Below are 18,793 nucleotides of genomic sequence, written 5' to 3' on the forward strand. Positions count from 1 at the left end.
TTCATGACGCCATTTTGAAGACATAAATATCGCGAGAATATAGATCAGTTGAGTTGCTGTAGCAACCAGCGTTTTTTCTTCTGGACGCACGAGAGTGGGAAGTATACGAAAGAGTATGTGCTTTCTATCTTAACCATTGAGATTTTTATGGGTTGGCTACAAGTTAAAAGTTATTCTCATTAATATTATTTCAGTTCACATACACTTTTTAAGAGAAAGTTGAAAACGATACTTTGCGGTGCTCGTTTCGTGGGTTTTATGCCAGAGGTTTGCTACTAACATCATCGAGGGCCGATGTGGCTGCGGGTCTTCGGTTTGGTTCTGTTCATATCTTTCTGTTAAGAAAACCTATTTGATTAGGTGCTATTTTCTTAGAAATTCTCAACAGTTTAGGAATGCACATCTCACTAATGTGTTTTAATGGGCAGTAATCGATTCAATCTCTGTATTAATACAGTTGTTTATTTTTAACCCGCTTGCTTTAAAAAGTGACAGTTCTTTGTTTTTCCTATATTATTATCGCAACTTATTAGCAGTTAAGATGTAAGTACGGAGGACGTTAGTGGCTAATTTTGCGTTATACGTACCATTTGCACCATGAGGAAGTTGTTCTATTGAAATGATTATTATAAATAAGCAAGGGGAGAAGGACCTGCGACTAAGTAAATTGTTGGTGATGCCAGTTTTTTAGGAGATTTGAGTCAGCTGGTTGTTTATTACCATTCACTCTGACTTCATGCCATTCCTAAGGGCCAGAGTGAAAGTTGCATGTCAAAAACCTAACTGCAGATATGACCGAGAATCCGTGCAGTGCAAGGCAGGTTTTGATGGTGATTTAATGGTGACACATTACAGTGACAACTCTAAATTACAATAAGTAATTTAGGAGAAAGGACCCTACTTTGCGTGCTTTGAGGTTATAATGCTGAAAGACAAATGGGCTAACCACCATCATTTCGATCTTTATGATGCTGTTTCTTTATCAATAGATCACACTGCAGTGTTTCTTGCCAGTCACCCTGATCCCCAGCTGATAACCACACGGGGGGTGGGGGGTTTGGGGCACGAGGCTGAAGGCTGGATGTCAGAAACCTAACTTATGGTGAGATGCACCTAAGTACCAAAATTCAAGTCTGTGGCTTTAAAAACATGAGTACATAAAGCACAAACAGACAATATGCATTACAGAAAGATTTGATATGGTTAAACCATACACCTTTTACATATTTTAATACACAAGTGAGATTAAGCACATAATAAAACGGAACAACTTCAGTTTGATTAATATTAACACTTGTTTGTCTATTGGTCTGTCTATCTAGCATCTTATTTACTATCTAATACACTGATTTTGCATTTTCTAATATCATGACATATTTTTAATGTTGATTCCTGTTGAATTTTAAATATTTGTTTATTGGAGTTTTTAAAATACTATTATTTTTACTTCCATATGTAATGCCATGATAATTAAATTATAGTGGTCAAATTCCGTTATCGCAAATACCGAAGTAACGAAATTTTCAGAATAACAAATATTTTTGTAGAAGCACACGTTTGGCATACATTCATACAACATAACGTTTAACATATTTAATTTTATCAATATGTACATTTCAATATAATGTTTTTTCTACCAAAAATGTCCACCAAAGATAATAATGTGATGCAAAAGATACTTAATGCAGCGCCCATACTGTCGCCGAGTCTTGGGAACCCTGCAACAGGCTATCTCTGTACTTCTTTTAGACCAGAAAAGAAAATGACAGTCTGTTGCAAAATTTACAGTCTCAACCAGTCTTGGAGAGTGTATAGGCATGACATTATTCACATATAGCTGAATTCTGTGTCCGTGCTCCACTGTGAATACTGTGAGTTTCCCCTTGGGGATTAATAAAATATCTATCTATCTATCTATCTATCTATCTATTAATATACAAAAGCTATTTTTAATAGCCATTACACTAAGGGTGCTGTAAAATTTTGTTAACAAATAATGTTGACTTGAAAGTATGTTGTTTTAAATGATACATTTAGAATATGCTGAACCTTAATCAAATTTTGCCTTTGGACACATTGTACTAACACTGCCAATCAATAGACTTATCATACAGTAAAACTCTCACTTTTTTGAATTCCATATATATATAACATGCTTTTGGGTAAAAATAAAAAAAAATAACAGTGACTACCAATTTCTTAAACCCCATCAAACTTTGTAACTTCTTGTTGGCACCCTTTAATAATTACAAAGCAAGTGAAAAATCAACAAGAACTGTCATTTTTCTGAACAAGTACATTCCTTAGCGGTATAATGTCTGACATAAATGTGCCAAACAGAACATTATAAAATTTCAGGTTTTTAATGATTTATAGTTTGCATGTTTTACAAACCATCTGGAGATTATTGTATATAGCTATTTATCTATCCACTTTCAGAACTTGTTTAATCTTGGGATCAGAAGCATATAGGTAGCATCAGGAACCAACCTCAGACAAAGTGCCAGCCCTTCATACAGCACACTTGCACATTCATGGTAAATTTATTGTTCCAAATGAACAAAACATTTACATCTTCTATAGTATATGTCCATTAAATAATAAAAGATAAACTATGCTTTTTTTATTCATCTTCAGCATACCTTGTCATTTTGTAAATCATATGCATCTAAAATTATTTCTTTGCTCCATTCCAACCTACTTGCGAGTAATATATAGACTTCTTATTATTATCTTGTGCACCTTTAGTAGTTTCAATAAAGTTTCAAAATGCAAAGAAGCTTTATAAAGCAAGTAGCTTTCTGAATCAAATTGCAGTTCTGTTTTGGTGATGGTTATTATATGAAGTATTGCCAATGATGATACTATAAATATTAAAATTAGGTGCTTACAGAGTGTTTCTTTTCAGCCTTCAATTGCTTCCGTGTTCTTGAACTACTGAACTCATGCGGCAATGTCGGCAATCTCCAGCCTTGTTCCAGCACGGTTTCTTACACTCATTGCTCATCTTGTCATTGTGATCACCATCTTCTGGTCTCGGGTAAGAACTGATTTGCAACACACTTAGGAAATCAATTTAACATGCATGCAGCTATTTAAAAAATTCCAATTTTACATTTATTTATTTATTTAGTTAACCCTTTTGTGAAAAGCAGCTTGCACACTCAGAATCATTTCCATGTTCTCACATTTCTACATCTAGAGCACTGAGATGTTAAATGAGTTTCCACTTGCTGAGCATCACACCAGGGTTGGTTGGTGTTGGCTGCTCCATCAGCATCATGGTTTACAATCTGACACCTCACCCTGTGCCATTTTGACTACAACTGTTAGAATTTGCTTTCCCAACACCCTCTTAGGTAAAGTTACCTCCAGTTATTTTACATAATTTGAGCAGATACCAGGTTGGCCATTTGCTCAATAGGACACTGTTGATATTTAATTTCTATAGAGAATATTTACCATCTTTAATTGTGTTTGTCATTCTTCATTTCCTTCACTGTCCTGCACCTCTGTTACTCCTGTCTTTTCTTTGTGTTCTTTTCAATAAATCTGATAAATCTTCACGAAAAATGAACATGTACATTTTTATACATGTAAAATTTTCCTATCCATGGTAATGCGCCAAAGTAGAGAAACTAAAATTGCTTCCCAGTTAAGTGTGACCTGGAAAGGCAAGTTTAATTTCTGCTCAGTAAAATGGCAGTAGTGACCGAAGTTGGAATATACTTCCTGAAAAGACTTTCTGAAACCCATGTAATCCAATTCAAGGTTGCAGCCTTGCACAACAGCATTGGGTGCAAGTAGGGGCTTAGATCCCTGCATCGAGTGAGTATCTCACTTTTAGAGGGTTTATGTTCCTGGAAGTAGCAGTATGTGTGGTTAGGCTAGCTAGTTTTCTGTGGTCAGTTCTCCAAGAGAGTCTATCCATTGTATGCAGATCCTGCACCCCTGCAGATCAACTAAACTAAAGGCAGACTAAATATAGCCTGTGTAACAGGGTACCATATCTGTAAGGGCCTTTAAAGACTGGTAAACATTTCAGTTATATGCCAAGCTTCATACTCAAATGTCTGACCTTTGTTTCCAAATACAAAAGCCCTGATACAGTAAATCCTGGATAAACCCAATTTTACCTTTCTCAATATGTTCTGCCCTGTACCAAAGTAAAGAGTAAATTGGGATTTATTTTGAAGGCATGGTATAGTGTGCTCAATTTATTTTGAAAATCTTCTGCTGTTCAGTGCATCATGGTGGTGTTGTTGTTGTGGTTAACTATAATTATATACTGTAGATAGTTGAATAGTTACATCACCACATCCACCATTCCCCATATATCATGAAGAATGATTCCTGTTGTCAGCTCAAATATGAAAAGAGCTCTAGATAATTGAGTACAAGGCGGGGGACATCCCTTAATATAGGATATAGGATAGGATGCCAGCTTACCCAGGTGTCCTATTCACACACACACACACACACACACACACACACTTGCATAGAGGCCAGGTTGGAACTACAAGTTAACCACTACATCTTAGGAGATGTGGGAGTTAAACCAAGAGAGATGGAGTAAAACACATGTGGACAATGTCTCCGTCTGGAGTTAGCACAGTGACTGGCCATGGAATTTGAACCCAGGATGCTGGATGCATGAGACAGTAGCACTACCCACCTGACTATAGCAGCAATGGAACAAAAGGAATATTTTGGCTTTTACAGATACAGGGAAATGGAGCCATAGAAAACTATACTAAATATTATTTTCGTGTGATTATTTTGTTACTTTGGAAACACAGGTTAAATAAAGACAAAGAAGCATTGCTCATGTCTAAACTATTTCAAAGCTTCTATAAATAGTTGGGCCTCTCCAGTCACAACATAACTGCTTAAGGTAGCAGGAGAAAGAAGTTGGTTAACCTTAAGATCATTCTGTCATTTATATACTGTATAATAACGTTTAGTACTGTGGGTTATCATTCTCCGTTAAAGGAAATTCATTTATTTAGGGTCATAGAGAATTATATGTCCAACTAATACTGACATTCATCTTAGAGGGATTTACCTAAAATAGTTATTTCTGAGATTAATATTTTTCAGCTAAATGCACATGTCAAAGGCTGATGCAACTACCAGCCAAAACAAGATATGTTAAAAATCATATCTAGTAGTGAATCTCTAATCCATTATTGCAATCCGGGAAAAGCATTGTTAACACTTTGCCTTTTACCTACTCGTGTAGTATATTTTGGAGTGCCATGTGCATTTGCTCTTGTCTTAATTTGCTGCGTGGCTCTAACCTCTAATTAAGAGCACCTCTAATTCATATCTGCCTGTGCTCCTCTCGTCTTTTCACTAAGAAGGTTGTTGGTTCACATCTATACATATCTGAACTTTAGCTTAACATGGACTGTTCGTTTTTTGCTTTTCTTGTTTGGTCACACTGCTGTCTAAAGTAAATATAAAATATCTTTGGTTCCTGTCCCTCTATTGCAGGAGAACAATGTATTGGCTTGCTTGCCTTTGCAATATTCACAACAAGACTACAACAACAAGGATACTGAGTAAGTGCATACCTGAATTAATTAACATGCTCTTTAGGTTCTCTCACTTGATATGCTTATGCATAAAAATAATATAGTTATATTCAAAAGTTTGGACTCCACTGATCAACTTACATATTATACTGACATTTGAAGTAAAAAAAACTAAGGCAATAAATTTTTCCTGTATATTGACATTTTTCAGAAAAATGCCATTGTTTTTGTTTGTTTGCTGTAGAAGTTGTTGTATTTACTATTTTTATTTCAAATGTCAACAGAATATGTAATTTAGACTGCGGTGTCCAGACATGTGCATGGAATTGTGTTTACATTTTTTGATAATCAGTCTGACACAAAATTAGTAAATAAGAAACATTATATTGTATTCAAAAATATTTTCAAACATAGATAAGATGAAAAAAAACCCAATATGAGAAATTTTGAGAAAAAAAATTGCATGGTAGGTTATGGCCCTCAGATAAAGTGAATGTCTGGGAAACTGAGCCCCATCTTGTGCATTATACTAACAACAATTGTCTGTCCAGGCAAATGTCCAGTAAATATCTGAGTTGCTGATATAAGAAGAACCTGGGTCATGTAGAACAGGTGAACTTATATATGCCTTTAATACTCCTAAAGCATTTTACAAGTGATGTCAAGGGTATACATAGATGTACTGAGGTTAGGATAATAATAATATGTATGTGTGTGTTGTCACAAAAATGACCATCAAACATTGAGAAGGTTTGGGGCAGCCACCCGTATAATTGTTCCAGGCTGCAAAATTGATTCATTAACATCATTAACATGTTCATTCAACTGAGTCCAAAACAGAACTGATTATATGGAGACAAGATGGTGGCTTGAAAGGCCAGTAAAGGAAGTGATGTCATCCATACCGGAACCGGAAGTGACGTCACTGGCTGCCCCAGAGTCGGGCGGGATTTCTCTAGAATGGTCTGCAAAAGATCGAGAGGGGTAAATTAGTGTACTTCGCCACCCCCTGTATGGCATGGAATCACATGTATTCAAGCCCTTTAGTTGTCTCCTAAACACACGTGTGTGACAGTGTGTGCCACCCAAAAAGTTTGTTCACTTAGAATTTTATTATGTTAGACAAAGAAATAGATTGTAGTTGGCCCACTTCTTCCATTTGCTTTTACACCGTATCTCCTATGGTTTGACAAAGGTGAAAGTGACACCTTAGAGACAGAGAAAGGAGGGGACAAAATTAAGCCACTAGATGTAATAGCAGTACCTCTCGTGGTATTCAAAATATGCACAATGCACCACCACACCAACCGTATTCTCCGTAGGATTAAATCCATGTTTAAAAAACCATGACCAATTTGGCACCTTTCACTTTTGCTGTCAGATCATTCTTAGAAATACTGAAGATGCTCTTATATGTTGAAGCAAAAAAGATTTAGTGAGCCAAGATCAACACTGACTTTTAAAAGTGATTGCAAGGCTTGACAACCAGACATCATTTTGGTTGCCAAACCTGAAAGAATGGTTGCTGGTTTTAACAGCCTATACAGGTATTTGGATTAAGTAAGGAGCTGTGCAATTAAAGTCAGCTTAATGATCAAAATTTGAAATTAGGAATGTTTAAAACCTTTATTACCTAAACTAAATACATTTTATTTTGTGTTAGCTGCTACTGTTTCGTATTTCAGTTGTGTTACCACTTATTGTATCGGGGTTAGCATGTCAGCCCTCAATTCCTGGTATTCCAGGTATCGCCAGTAGAGCAGTTATTTTCATGCTATTCACAGATCCTTCAAAAAGTAGTCAGCAAATTGATACTTGCTTTCTCATGTATTCTGTCTCTTTCAAACTTGAATCTTTTTGTGCCAAGTGAAAGATTATTTTCAAAATGCCAAGTTGGTACACTGTACATCCTTCATTTTACCTAAAGTACACTGCAATCTGTTTTATGATCTCGCATAATGTAATGCTGTGCATCAGCAACTAAAAAAACTGCTTAAACAATCCGAAATTTTCAGTGGTGGCTTTAGTAAGCCATTCTCGAAACCAACAAAATAAAAAAAATTTTCCTAATTCTGACAGTGTTCTCCCCTCTTAGTAGCATAAGGCCTCCGATCATAGCAACATTAATAGGGATTCCTTACAGCTTACAACAAATTATCAATAAAAAATTTTAACAGCATACAATGTTACATATTTTAATAGTTTCATTATACATATATACACGCTCTGTATAGAAATGTCATGCAAGTGAAATACTATAATGATCCTGCAAATGTTCTAATTTAAAATAAATCTCACAACAGAATGAAATTGAACAATGTCCGGTAATGCACAGTAAATGTCAGGTTTTGCATTATAAGCAAAAGCCAGTAGTACTAGATAACTGTGTTATCCATTATGAATGTAGTGAGAAGTGAAGCAAAACTACACTTTTTATTGGCTAACTAAAAAGATTACAATATACAAGCTTTCAAGGCAACTCAGGCCCCTTTCTTCAGGTAAGATGTAATGAGAATTCTCATAAATTGACAAGAAAACGGTGCATCACTAAAGTGGTTGACATTGTTGCCAACCAAAGGCCAAGAATTGGTTGCCAGTTGCCTCAACCATTAATGTTGTTCATTGGTGAGTCACAGTAGTCGAATATTTAACTTGCTGTTCATTTTAATTGTAGAGTGTGCACTCGTAAGACCTTCTGCTGAGTTTTGTCTTTCTAGGTGCTTACCAATCAAGGCTGATGAAGGTACTCTGCCTGCATTAGATTCACCATGCCTTTTTTTATTCTGAAAACCAAATCAAGACATAAAAGAAAATGTTTTATCATAGTCTTCAGTGCAGGAACAGTCATAGTTTTCTTTACTGATGATAAAAGAATAAATATGAATAAAACTCGTATAGTACCACCCTGTTTTCAGTTGTTTTGCTGTAATTTGTTTTTGACTGTCTAGAAAATTTAACATGATACTGCAGTAATAATTATTCATAAACTATACTACAGGCATGTGGATGGCAGAGACTCCATTTTGAAAGTTATGCTGACATATTTATATGTGTTTCAGGTTGATTGTGGCCCTCTCTGTGACCCTTGGAATGTTTGCAATCGAGCTGGCTGGATTCTTTTCTGGCATCTCAATGTTTAACAGCAGCCAAAGTCTGCTATGTATCCTTTGAAACATATTTACTTATACCAACTAATGATTTCAGCAGTGCTTGTCTGAGGGGACTTTATGTGGTGATACTCTCTTAAAAGAACTCTTATTTTTTTAAATATTAATTCTGTTTTTCCATAATTGGAAAAATATTTGTTAATCTGGCAATTTACTGAGTAATTGAGTACATGGTCATTGCTGGTAACACCAGTCTAATGTCTGAAAATGCATGTCTGATTTATACAGGACATACTTTCTTAGCACAGCAAGCAGCATTTTTGGGCACAGTTCAGAATAGCCAGATAGGAAACCAGAGAAATTTCAAGGTGCCAGGCCCATATGGAGAAATTTTGGGCTCTTAACAATATATATTAATGTATTCACTTAATTTTTTTAAATTATTGTATTATGGGCTTGAGCCTGTTTCATGTTGGAGAAAATGTTTCTGACACCAATACATGTCCCCTGCCAATACTGTTTATTCTCATAATGACATCATTTCACCTTAGAAAATACTTTCTAACAAAAGATATGTCATGTATCTCTTGGCAATGTAAAATGCAAATTAAGTCCCTAAATAGTTCCATACATTGTATCTGATATCAGACCATCCATCCATTTTGTTGCTTCGCATTCCTAATCCTTGTCAGTAGATGTTCAGTTTCGAAGAAGTCCTAGGTTGTGCAATCTTTGTTGGTTGGCCGTCAAGTCCAATCTTTGAGGTGTATACTCTAGGACAGTGGAGGCTCTGAAGAGATGCAGTGTTGAGTGTAGGTGCTGATGCCTTTCTGTGATCCGTGGCACTAGTCAATTGCTCCAATCTACTTTCACAAATGAAATACAGGCTTTCTGCATCATAGCATGCCCTGTGAATCTTTTCTCCAAATAGAGCTCAAGCTCTTTTGTAGAGATTGTGCATATGTTTCCAGCTGTCTTTGATACAATCTTTGTACAATTTCTTTGGATGTCCTGTCTTTATGGTCTTCTTTAGCAAATATGTCAATTTTTAAGAAGAAACCTATGGACAGTTAATATCTCAAGCCTCACTGTCATTTTTGTTGGCTGCATTGGACCACAATGGATGATTTAAGGGGTCTGTGAAATACTGAATCATTATAATCTGCAGATTATGCAGCTATGAGGTTTCATGATTTTCAGATTTCATTGGTTCCTGTTCTCTTCCATTCTTTTCTACAGAGGTTTAGCGACTTTTTGCTTCCCTTGCTTGTATTATTTACATTTAGGTTTACTACGATCATTTGAAGATCCTGATATGACTTCATGCAGAATAAGTGAGTCGGTGTTGCAGAGGTTCACACAAGCATTTGATGTGACAGCAAGTCCTCACCCACATGCACAGCGCTGCTGTTATTTCAAGAACTTATACTGGGGATCTGTTTTATTGCCAGGAGCAGCTATTATATGTGTAAAAGAGGAGAATGAGGAACATCAAATAGCTTTTCTCAATGTAAAGCAGAAAAATAAATTAATCTGTAATTTTGGGTCATTCAAAATGTTTCCCTGTTTTAAGACAGATGACTTTCAAATTCCCCTATGCTTATTACATGAGGCTTTTTAAATTTTCAGACATTTATACAGCATGTTGTATTCAAGATAAAGTTTCACAACAAAAGCTGAACTTTCTATGCATATTTTTTTTTGAAAAGTTAAGTGTATTAGTTTTTCACGGTATCAGTCCAGTGGGAGCCAAGGTGATTCATGTGGACAGACAGATGCACATGACAATGACAGTAGGTGCTTTTTGCATGTTATGGGAACATGCCTAAAAAAAGTAAATAGATGAGAAACATCACAGGATGTTTTCAGTCCTGGTGAATTAACAGAGAGCTTCCTCAGTATTTGAGAAATAATGTTCAAAGCATCTTGCTTGTTCATGAACGTTTATTGATTTTATGTAAGCATATATTTATGTTGTCTGCAGAATTTTAAATACACAATTGTTATACTGTATATTGACATACAATAACATTTTAAATATCAAACCTTCTAAATTCAATTATTCATTTGTACTACATGTATAAGTGCTCCTCTCACAAGGTCTGATTCAGAGATTTATTTGGACAATGTACCATTGTGTGTGTTACATATCATAATTTTATGTTCCCAGTTTTGCTGTGAAGACTGATGAGATTATTTGGTCTCTATTTCCAAAAATGAAAAAAAAACACTTAGTTGAGATGAACCGAGTCAAAGGGTTTTTCTTATTACTTTTAACAAACTGACATATCAATATGATTCCAACTTTAACTTCAATAAGATGAAAAGGGAAAAAATTGCGATGTATTGTAGAATTGAAGGATTGCATTCAATATTTAAGGCATAAGCTGAAATATTATATCAAAACCCAGGTATCAAGATGATATTCTGTTGTGGCAAGTATCAATTACAGCTTAACCTGAGTACTATTGAAGTATAACCCACTTAGTAAGACTAGTACTAGTTTAAAATTTATTCAAGGTCTAATTTTGAGATAAGTGACCAGGCTATAGCCTATTAATGTACGAAAATATGACAAATTGTAAATCGTAACTTCCTTAAGTTAAATAGTAATAATATATTTTGATGCTGTAGCTTATTCTTATAGTATATACTGCTGGCAGTATATGCAGGTTTTATGTACTGTACTGTCAAACCATTGTCTTCTCATTTGACTGTTACCACACCATGACAATGCATTTTAACCAGCTATTGGAGCCCATTCCAGTGCCTCGGTGGCTCTTCTCTTCTTTCTGTTTGAGCAGTGGAATTGCAGTATCTACTGGTGGATATTCGCCTTCTGCAGGTTAGTGCTGCTGTGCACAGAGACAGGAAAAAACACTTTGGGGGCAGTAAAGGGTCAAGGAAGGTTGATTGGGAGAAAAAAACAAGCCATCAGCATGATGGCTTGTTTTTATCCAGCTACTGGTTTTTTTTTTCGTATTTATATCTATTATTTTTCCTGACTGGAATTCCTTGCCAGCTTTAGTTGCTCACTGCAGTGCTGCTGTCACCCTGTCCTTCTTCGTGTTTCGGAAGTGGGAGTGCTGGACCTACTGGTACATTTTTGGATTCTGCAGGTAGCTGGAAATAATGTCTTTTTTTATATACCTGTAAACAATATTTGCCCCTTGGAAGTTTTCACCTTTTATTATTACACAACATTGAATTACAGTGGATGTAATATGGCTCTTTTTAACGGATTAACAGAAAAACATTTTAATGTCAAAGTGAAAACGGATCATTACAAAGTGTCTAAATTCATTTCAGATATGAAAGTACAAAATAATTGATTGCATATTATTGCAAACTCATCACTGCTGCAGCCAGGTTATTTTTGAAGTCCCATAGTTAAGTGTAGATCACCTGTTTGTAATCAGCAGGTTTAAATCAACTGCATTATAAATGCTCCAGTATCTGAAGTCCAACTTGTGGGGAGTCCGTATCCTAGACTAACCTACAAAATGAAGACAAAAGAACACTCAAAGCAACTCTTTGGAAAGGTGATTGAAAAGCACAATTCAGAGGATGGAGACAAGAAAATATCCAATTGTCCACAAAAGCCTAGTGACCATGCAAGAAAAGGGAGGGAGGCCACTGAGAGAACAATGAGAACTCTGAATAGGTTACAAGCTTTATTGGCAGAGATTGTGTAGACAAAAACTGTTGCCCAGGTGCTTTACCAGTCAGAGCTTTATGGGAAAGTGGAAAAGAGAAAGCTGTTTTTTTTTTTTTTTTTTTAAATAATTGACGACAGCTAGGAGAACATCCTATGGAATTGAACTTTTTTTGCCATCTGACTAAACACCACATTTGAATATTGCCCATTATCAAAAAACACACCATTCCCAGAATGAAGCAAAGTGGTGGCATAGTGGCGGTGCTTCTCTGCAGCAGGTCTCAGAAGGCTTGTTTATGTAGAGGGTAAAATAAATGTAGCACAGTACAGGGAAATTCTGGAGGAAAACTTGATGCAGTTTGCAAGAAAGCAAAGCCTTGTTTTGCAGTAAATGACCCCAAACATACAGCCAAGGCTACACAGGAATGGCTTGAAAATAACAAATTAATGTCTACGAGTGGCCATATCAAAAGTCCAGATCTGAATCCATCTCTAAGAATTTGCAGCTGGACTCGAAAAAGGCTGTTCACTCATAATCCACATGATACCTGACAGAACTTGAGTAGCTTTGCAAAGAAGAATGGACAAAAATATCTTTATTCAAATGTGGAAATCTGATGGAGACATGTGCACATAGACACAAGGCTGTCATTGCTGCCAAAGGTCCTCTACTACATGCTGACTCGAACGTGTGAATACTTAAGAAATCTATTTTTTTGTATTCTATGTTTGTAACTAATTTAGACTACTTTGAAGTCAAAAGGAAAACGGATCTCTGCAAAGAGCTTTTTTTGTTGATTTAGTGTCAAAAAATCCAAATGAAATTCACTGTGATTCAGTGTTGCTTAATAACAAAATTTGAAAACTTCCAAGGGGGTGAATACTTTAAATACACACTATAGATAAATGTTTTTTGAAGCAAAAGTTCTGCTCTGTCTTTTATACCTTGGTGTAAAATAGTGTTTTTTTCTGAGAGATTACGAAATAAGTCTGTTTAGACTTCTCAGCTTTCTACTTTACAAATACTATGTGCTGACAAAATCATTATTGTGTAAGAATTTATATTGCTGCTAACATAATAAGCTTTGAGCACTAAATAAGTCACAAAACAATCTCCTGATTGCAAAGTTAATCCTATGCAAACGTGAACAGCATGTACTAGATGCATATCTGCACCCAACAACGGTATTTCATATATTAATAGTTTTTAGTGATAGCAGAAACAAAATTTTAATCTCGTGTTTTCTTGGAGAACGAGCATAAACTCTTCTGATATAACAGGACCCAAAGGTGACCAATGCTGGACAACAACAAACAGGAAGTTTTTGTCATGTATGTTTTTGATACTATTACTCATATCATGTAATCCACATGTCAAAATATCCAGTCATATGGTCACAACACATTTTTTTGCTATAATATCCTCTTTAATAAAACCCCTGTGTGCATCCAGGTGTCCGTGTGTGTGTGTGTCTTCTGGTGAAGTGCGCATGCGCGTGGCCACACAGCACGTGTTCAGTCTCTTCCTGTGCATTCCCTGTGTGTGCAGAGAGAGAGACGCACACAGGTGCGTGCGCGAGAGAGAGACACACACACGCACACAAGAGACTGACACACACACAGGCGCGCGCGCACACACACATGCAGACACGCGCCAGACAGACAGACAGACACACACAGGCGCGAGAGAGAGAGAGAGAGACAGACAGACAGACACACACACACACACACAGGCACAGAGGTACGCGCTTAAGAGAGAGACACACACACAGGCGCGCGCGTGCATTGTTGCAATGTTATTTTTCTTGGTTGTTTATTAAATTACGTTTTTTTCAAATGTTCATTTTTTTCCCTGCGCTTAAAACTCATTAAAAAAAAGTGTTTTTAGCGAGCGGGTCGTAAGGCTATAGTGCGAACTCTTGCAGTGTTAGTTTTCTCTGTTGTTCAAGGTTTTCTTAGTGTTATTCAATGTTTTTACATTTAGTTTACTATTATGCTGTGCATTCAATGGTATAATTAACTATATTTGTGCTTAAAAACTAAAAAATATATTTACATACAGTTCATACGGTCTGGAACGGATTAATTGTATTTACATACTACTTCGGTTACCGAGGTTCCACTGTATTACTGTCAGACAAAATTACAGGCATTTTACGGAAATACAAACCAGTATTACTGCGAGAGAAAATTAAAGGCACACAATACAGTAACGCATATTACTGCCACATACAAGGTCCCTTGCCATTCCTACTAATGATTATGCACTAGTGTTCTAGCGCCTAACGGGCTTAATGTCTAGTTGTTAAATGAGTACTTCTAGAAAAATAAAAGTAGTCCACAAACAGGAAGCACCTTCACAGGCGACTCTTGTCCAAGAGGGAGTAGTGAGTATTCAATTCAAAAGTGCAATCACCTTTGAAGGGGCTTCAAGTTTGTGGACTGCTTTCATTTTCTGGAGTTATTTATTTTAATAGTATTTTAGCAAAATATAGAGGCATTTTATACATTGTGAGCATATGACTAGATTGGTTGATGTGTGAAGGGCAGTGTTTCTGAGCTACTTAGTGTGTTTACCGGTGGTTCATAAGTTGCTATCTTGTATAATGGTAGTTGGTTGCAAGTGAGTTACGGCTGGTCGAGTTCACTTACTAACATCAACCACGTGAGAATACACTTGCATTGGAAAAAGTCTGTTGCAACACTAAAAAGTTTGAGAAACACTAGATTATGCAACACAAGATACCTTGTTCATGGACGCTTTTGATGTAATTTGCTGTTGTCCAGTATTGCACAAAATTGGGTCATGTTCTTTCAGAAACCTTTTGTCCATTTTCAACCAAAATGTGTGAGAACATTTTTCTCATCCATCACTATAAATTATATGGAGGAAGTAACATATAAAAAAGTGTAATTTCTGTATGAAAATTCCTTTAAAATAATAAAGCAAAAGCCAAAATTAAAAGTCCCAGTATATCTTTTGCCTTTATCTTTACTATCATCTTTTACCACTTCTGTTGGGAAGATGTGTTTGACCAACCTTCTCCATACAGCTCAGTCCTGCACCATTCTCTCTGGTCAGACTCTTTACCTTCAAGTCTTCCTTCCTTTACTTTATACATCCACCTTGCCCCTGAGTAAATATTCTATGGGTTCACTGTTCTTACATAAATTATATATCCAGCAGGCAAAAGACTTGTCTATTTTATTCAAGTCCCTAAAACCATAAGTATGATTCTACTTCTACCTACCAGGTTTATGAGCCTAGTTTTTTTGTGATCACTTATTTATTGGGTATTTACAATATGGTCAATGAACCCACCTCATCAGCAATGGCTATGGATGGAATGAATGTTGCTCACAGGCAAAATGCATATGTAGAAATCCTAATTCACACCATGTTAATTCTGAGCAGTCCGAGTACCTAATGCATCTCTATATTCAATATATACAATATAGGTGGTCGGGCTGGCTAGTTGCTGTAGTGACAGATTATACAAATCCATTTTGCCATTATTAAATAGGCTCCAGCAGCTGAGATGGAATCCTGCATTAATTAAGCAATTTGTATTTGGCAGACTAACAGTGGAGGTAGGTGTCAAACGTGCGTTCAGAAAATTGATGACTATCTTTAGTATCCTTTAGTGGAGCATAAAATCCATGAACGTATGTATAAAAAGTCAGTTGCCCCTTGGAAGTTTTAACATTTTTATTATTGCACAATATTGAATCACAGTGGATTTTATATGGCTTTTTTCACAGATTAGCAGAAAAAACATTTTAATGTCAAATTGAAAACTGATCATTGCAAAGTAATCTAAACATATTACAAATATAAAGTACAAAATAATTGATTGCATAAATATTCACTCCCGTTAACGTCACTCCCATACATCATTTGTGTTTCTTCTACTTAAGAGTGAATGTTTGTAACTTGTTACAGAAAACCTGATGAACCAGTAGGTGTTTCCACAGTAAAATGAAAAGATAAGCATGTAAAGTCATGACTTTAAAACTGACGGTTTATTCTATTTCTCCTTCCAATGAGGACAAATTGGAACATTCTTCATTCTCCACCATCAAGGCCTATTTATTGACTGTTACTTTTAGAATAGCATTTCCTAATAATGATTCTCCTGTTTACTCTCTTCTGTTTAGGATTATTAACATTATTTATTTGTAGTATAGCCATTTGCAGAGGGAAAAGTAGTTGAGCATCTTATCTTTCTGAATATTTCAACAAAATGTCCGTTCATTCACATTAAAAAGGATATAACATGGTTTAAAGAAGGAGCCATTTGCCTTTCATCAGATTTTCTTTTTTATAATTTGTTACATGCAAAAACATGTTTGTTTCTCCTACTGCAGTATGCTACTGCAGAGCGTATCTTCCTCAGCAGGGAATTCTGAGACATCTGCGTAACATTCTTCATCTGCTTTTCACTCCCAGTGACAGAGTGATTAAAAATGCCAGCTTTGGGATGCAGACCTGTAGGTGTTGTTTCACAGGCTTCTGTAAAATGCCTTTCTGTTTTCTAGTGCCCTCCCAGCATTAATTGAGATTGTCCTATTTATTGCGGTACTGGGAATGAAGAAGAAGCCGCTGTGAGTGCACATATGAAAAAGAAACTGATCAAACAAAAGGAAGCCTGCTTCAGCCCAGTGCAAACAATGAGGACATCTGGCTGTGTCTCGTCTGTCTGAGAGATGTCATTGGCACTTCAGATCCTCCAGATGGAGCACTTCTCCTGATTGCACTCTGCAAAATTGTATTGTTACTTTATTATATAGTTAATTATATTAAAATGTCCTTGTAAAGGGCCATGTATATATTGTTTTATACTTTCTACTAAATATTTTCTCCAGTATTTTTTTATAATGCATTCAGATTACCAATAAAAGCTAGATGATTTTGTGGGCTGTCTATTTTTGTTTTTTGCCGTATCTTTACACAATTTATGTGGCTGCAGACAGGGAGACAAAGATGCACAGTGACTAATCCTGCGCTCGCCTCTGACTCATTGCTTGGGAGTTCTCAGAGAAGCAGAGCATAGTGTTACATCTCACGTGTACTGACAACCTGGATAACTTAACCTTAATTGCCATCTTAGACTTCCTGTTTATCTGTGCTTCAGATTATGTAAAGGAGGGTCTATGCATATTTAGAAAGAAACCTGTTACTTTTTACTAAACTACACAAAATGAGACTTGTATTTATTATTGATGCTCACGGCTAAAAGCAGGGAATGCAAATTACGTTCCACCAGGCCTGCAGAATGTTCTGGTTCATTAAAATTGAACATGTCACTTATTGTATTTGATATAATTATGTGAAGATTTTCATCATTTTTAAATTATTCTTAATGCAGAAAAGTAATTAAATAGAAAATGTTTTATGGCCTGATAGAATACTACATGATCCAGTAATACAGTGCCTTTTACTTAGGATAGAATCACTTTTTCTTTGCAAGGTGGAAGTTCACATCAGGAAGACAATCCATCTTTCACTGTTCTCTGGTGTCCCCATAGGGGGTGATCCAACCCAAAACACCTAATGAGCAGCACATCAGTTTCCAAAACAAAATTGAAACAAAACCGGATAATGCATCAAGTGGCTTTATTGTCCTACCACCCATACACAGTATTGCAGCATACAGTGGCACAAAAAAAGTTCATGGGGAATGTCATTCAACATATACATAAACACAGGACAAGAGAAGAACTATACTACAGTAGATAAATAAATAATAGGCAAATGAGCAGATAGTGATAATTTGAAAGATAGTAGTAATAATAACAACAACATATAGTAAAAACAACAGTAGTAGTAAATGCCCTGTACTACATATAAATAAACTACTAGGAGCAGATCTGAGGGTGGGAGGGCGGCCAAAATGTAGAAACTGTTGCAGGATTGGTTTCAGATGCTACAGAAGCTTCTGCCAGATGGAAGTGGGACAAAGCGACTGTGGATGTAATGCTTGATAAAAATGCCCTTAGTGGAGGGCAGAGAGGTCCAAATGATTTTTTTATGCTGTGTACACTGTCTTTTGTAGGACCTTTTGGTCAGAAAAACTACAGTTCTAGAACCAGACTGTGATGCAGCCCGTCAGAACACTCTCGATGATGCCCCTGTAGATTGTGCTTAGAAAGGGGGGAGGTAGGCCTACTTTTTTCAGCCAACAAAGGAAGTGGAGATGCTGCTGCAACGTTTTGGCTAAGGATGTGGTGTTAACTGACGACATATTGTCAGCTGCCAGGTGCACACCAAGAAATTTGGTGCTGTTGAACAATTCCACTGCAGTGCCCTTGGTGTACAGTGGGGAACGGACAGTATGGGACTTGTTAAAGTCAACAGTCTTCTCTTTCATCTTTAGTGGGGACAAATCATATAACTCTGGAGAGGTTGGAGTAGCAGAAAGTGAAAATTGTTTAATTCAATTTCTTTATGTTTTCCTGGTATTTCTTTTTCTTTAGTTCCATTGTCAGTT

The 18,793-nt window shown here is 36.2% G+C and overlaps 1 protein-coding gene across 2 annotated transcripts; it reads left to right on the plus strand.

The window, feature by feature from the left end:
- The first annotated feature begins 36 nt into the window (after window positions 1–36).
- On the plus strand, window positions 37–18,793 carry LOC120525102 (transmembrane protein 107-like). Of its 2 annotated transcripts, none has more exons than XM_039747112.1 (6): window positions 37–113; window positions 2,909–3,040; window positions 5,497–5,564; window positions 8,597–8,697; window positions 11,667–11,763; window positions 16,842–18,793. In XM_039747112.1, the coding sequence occupies exons 2-6, from the start codon at window positions 2,954–2,956 to the stop codon at window positions 16,909–16,911; spliced, it is 423 nt and encodes a 140-aa protein (XP_039603046.1). In that variant the 5' UTR covers window positions 37–113; window positions 2,909–2,953; the 3' UTR covers window positions 16,912–18,793. The 2 variants fall into 2 exon arrangements, with proteins under 2 accessions (XP_039603046.1, XP_039603045.1); XM_039747111.1 differs by lacking the exon at window positions 11,667–11,763 and adding an exon at window positions 11,393–11,489 and having other exon boundaries at window positions 16,842–18,789.

Source organism: Polypterus senegalus, chromosome 3 (assembly GCF_016835505.1).
Source record: "Polypterus senegalus isolate Bchr_013 chromosome 3, ASM1683550v1, whole genome shotgun sequence".
Classification (NCBI taxonomy): Eukaryota; Metazoa; Chordata; class Cladistia; order Polypteriformes; family Polypteridae; genus Polypterus; species Polypterus senegalus.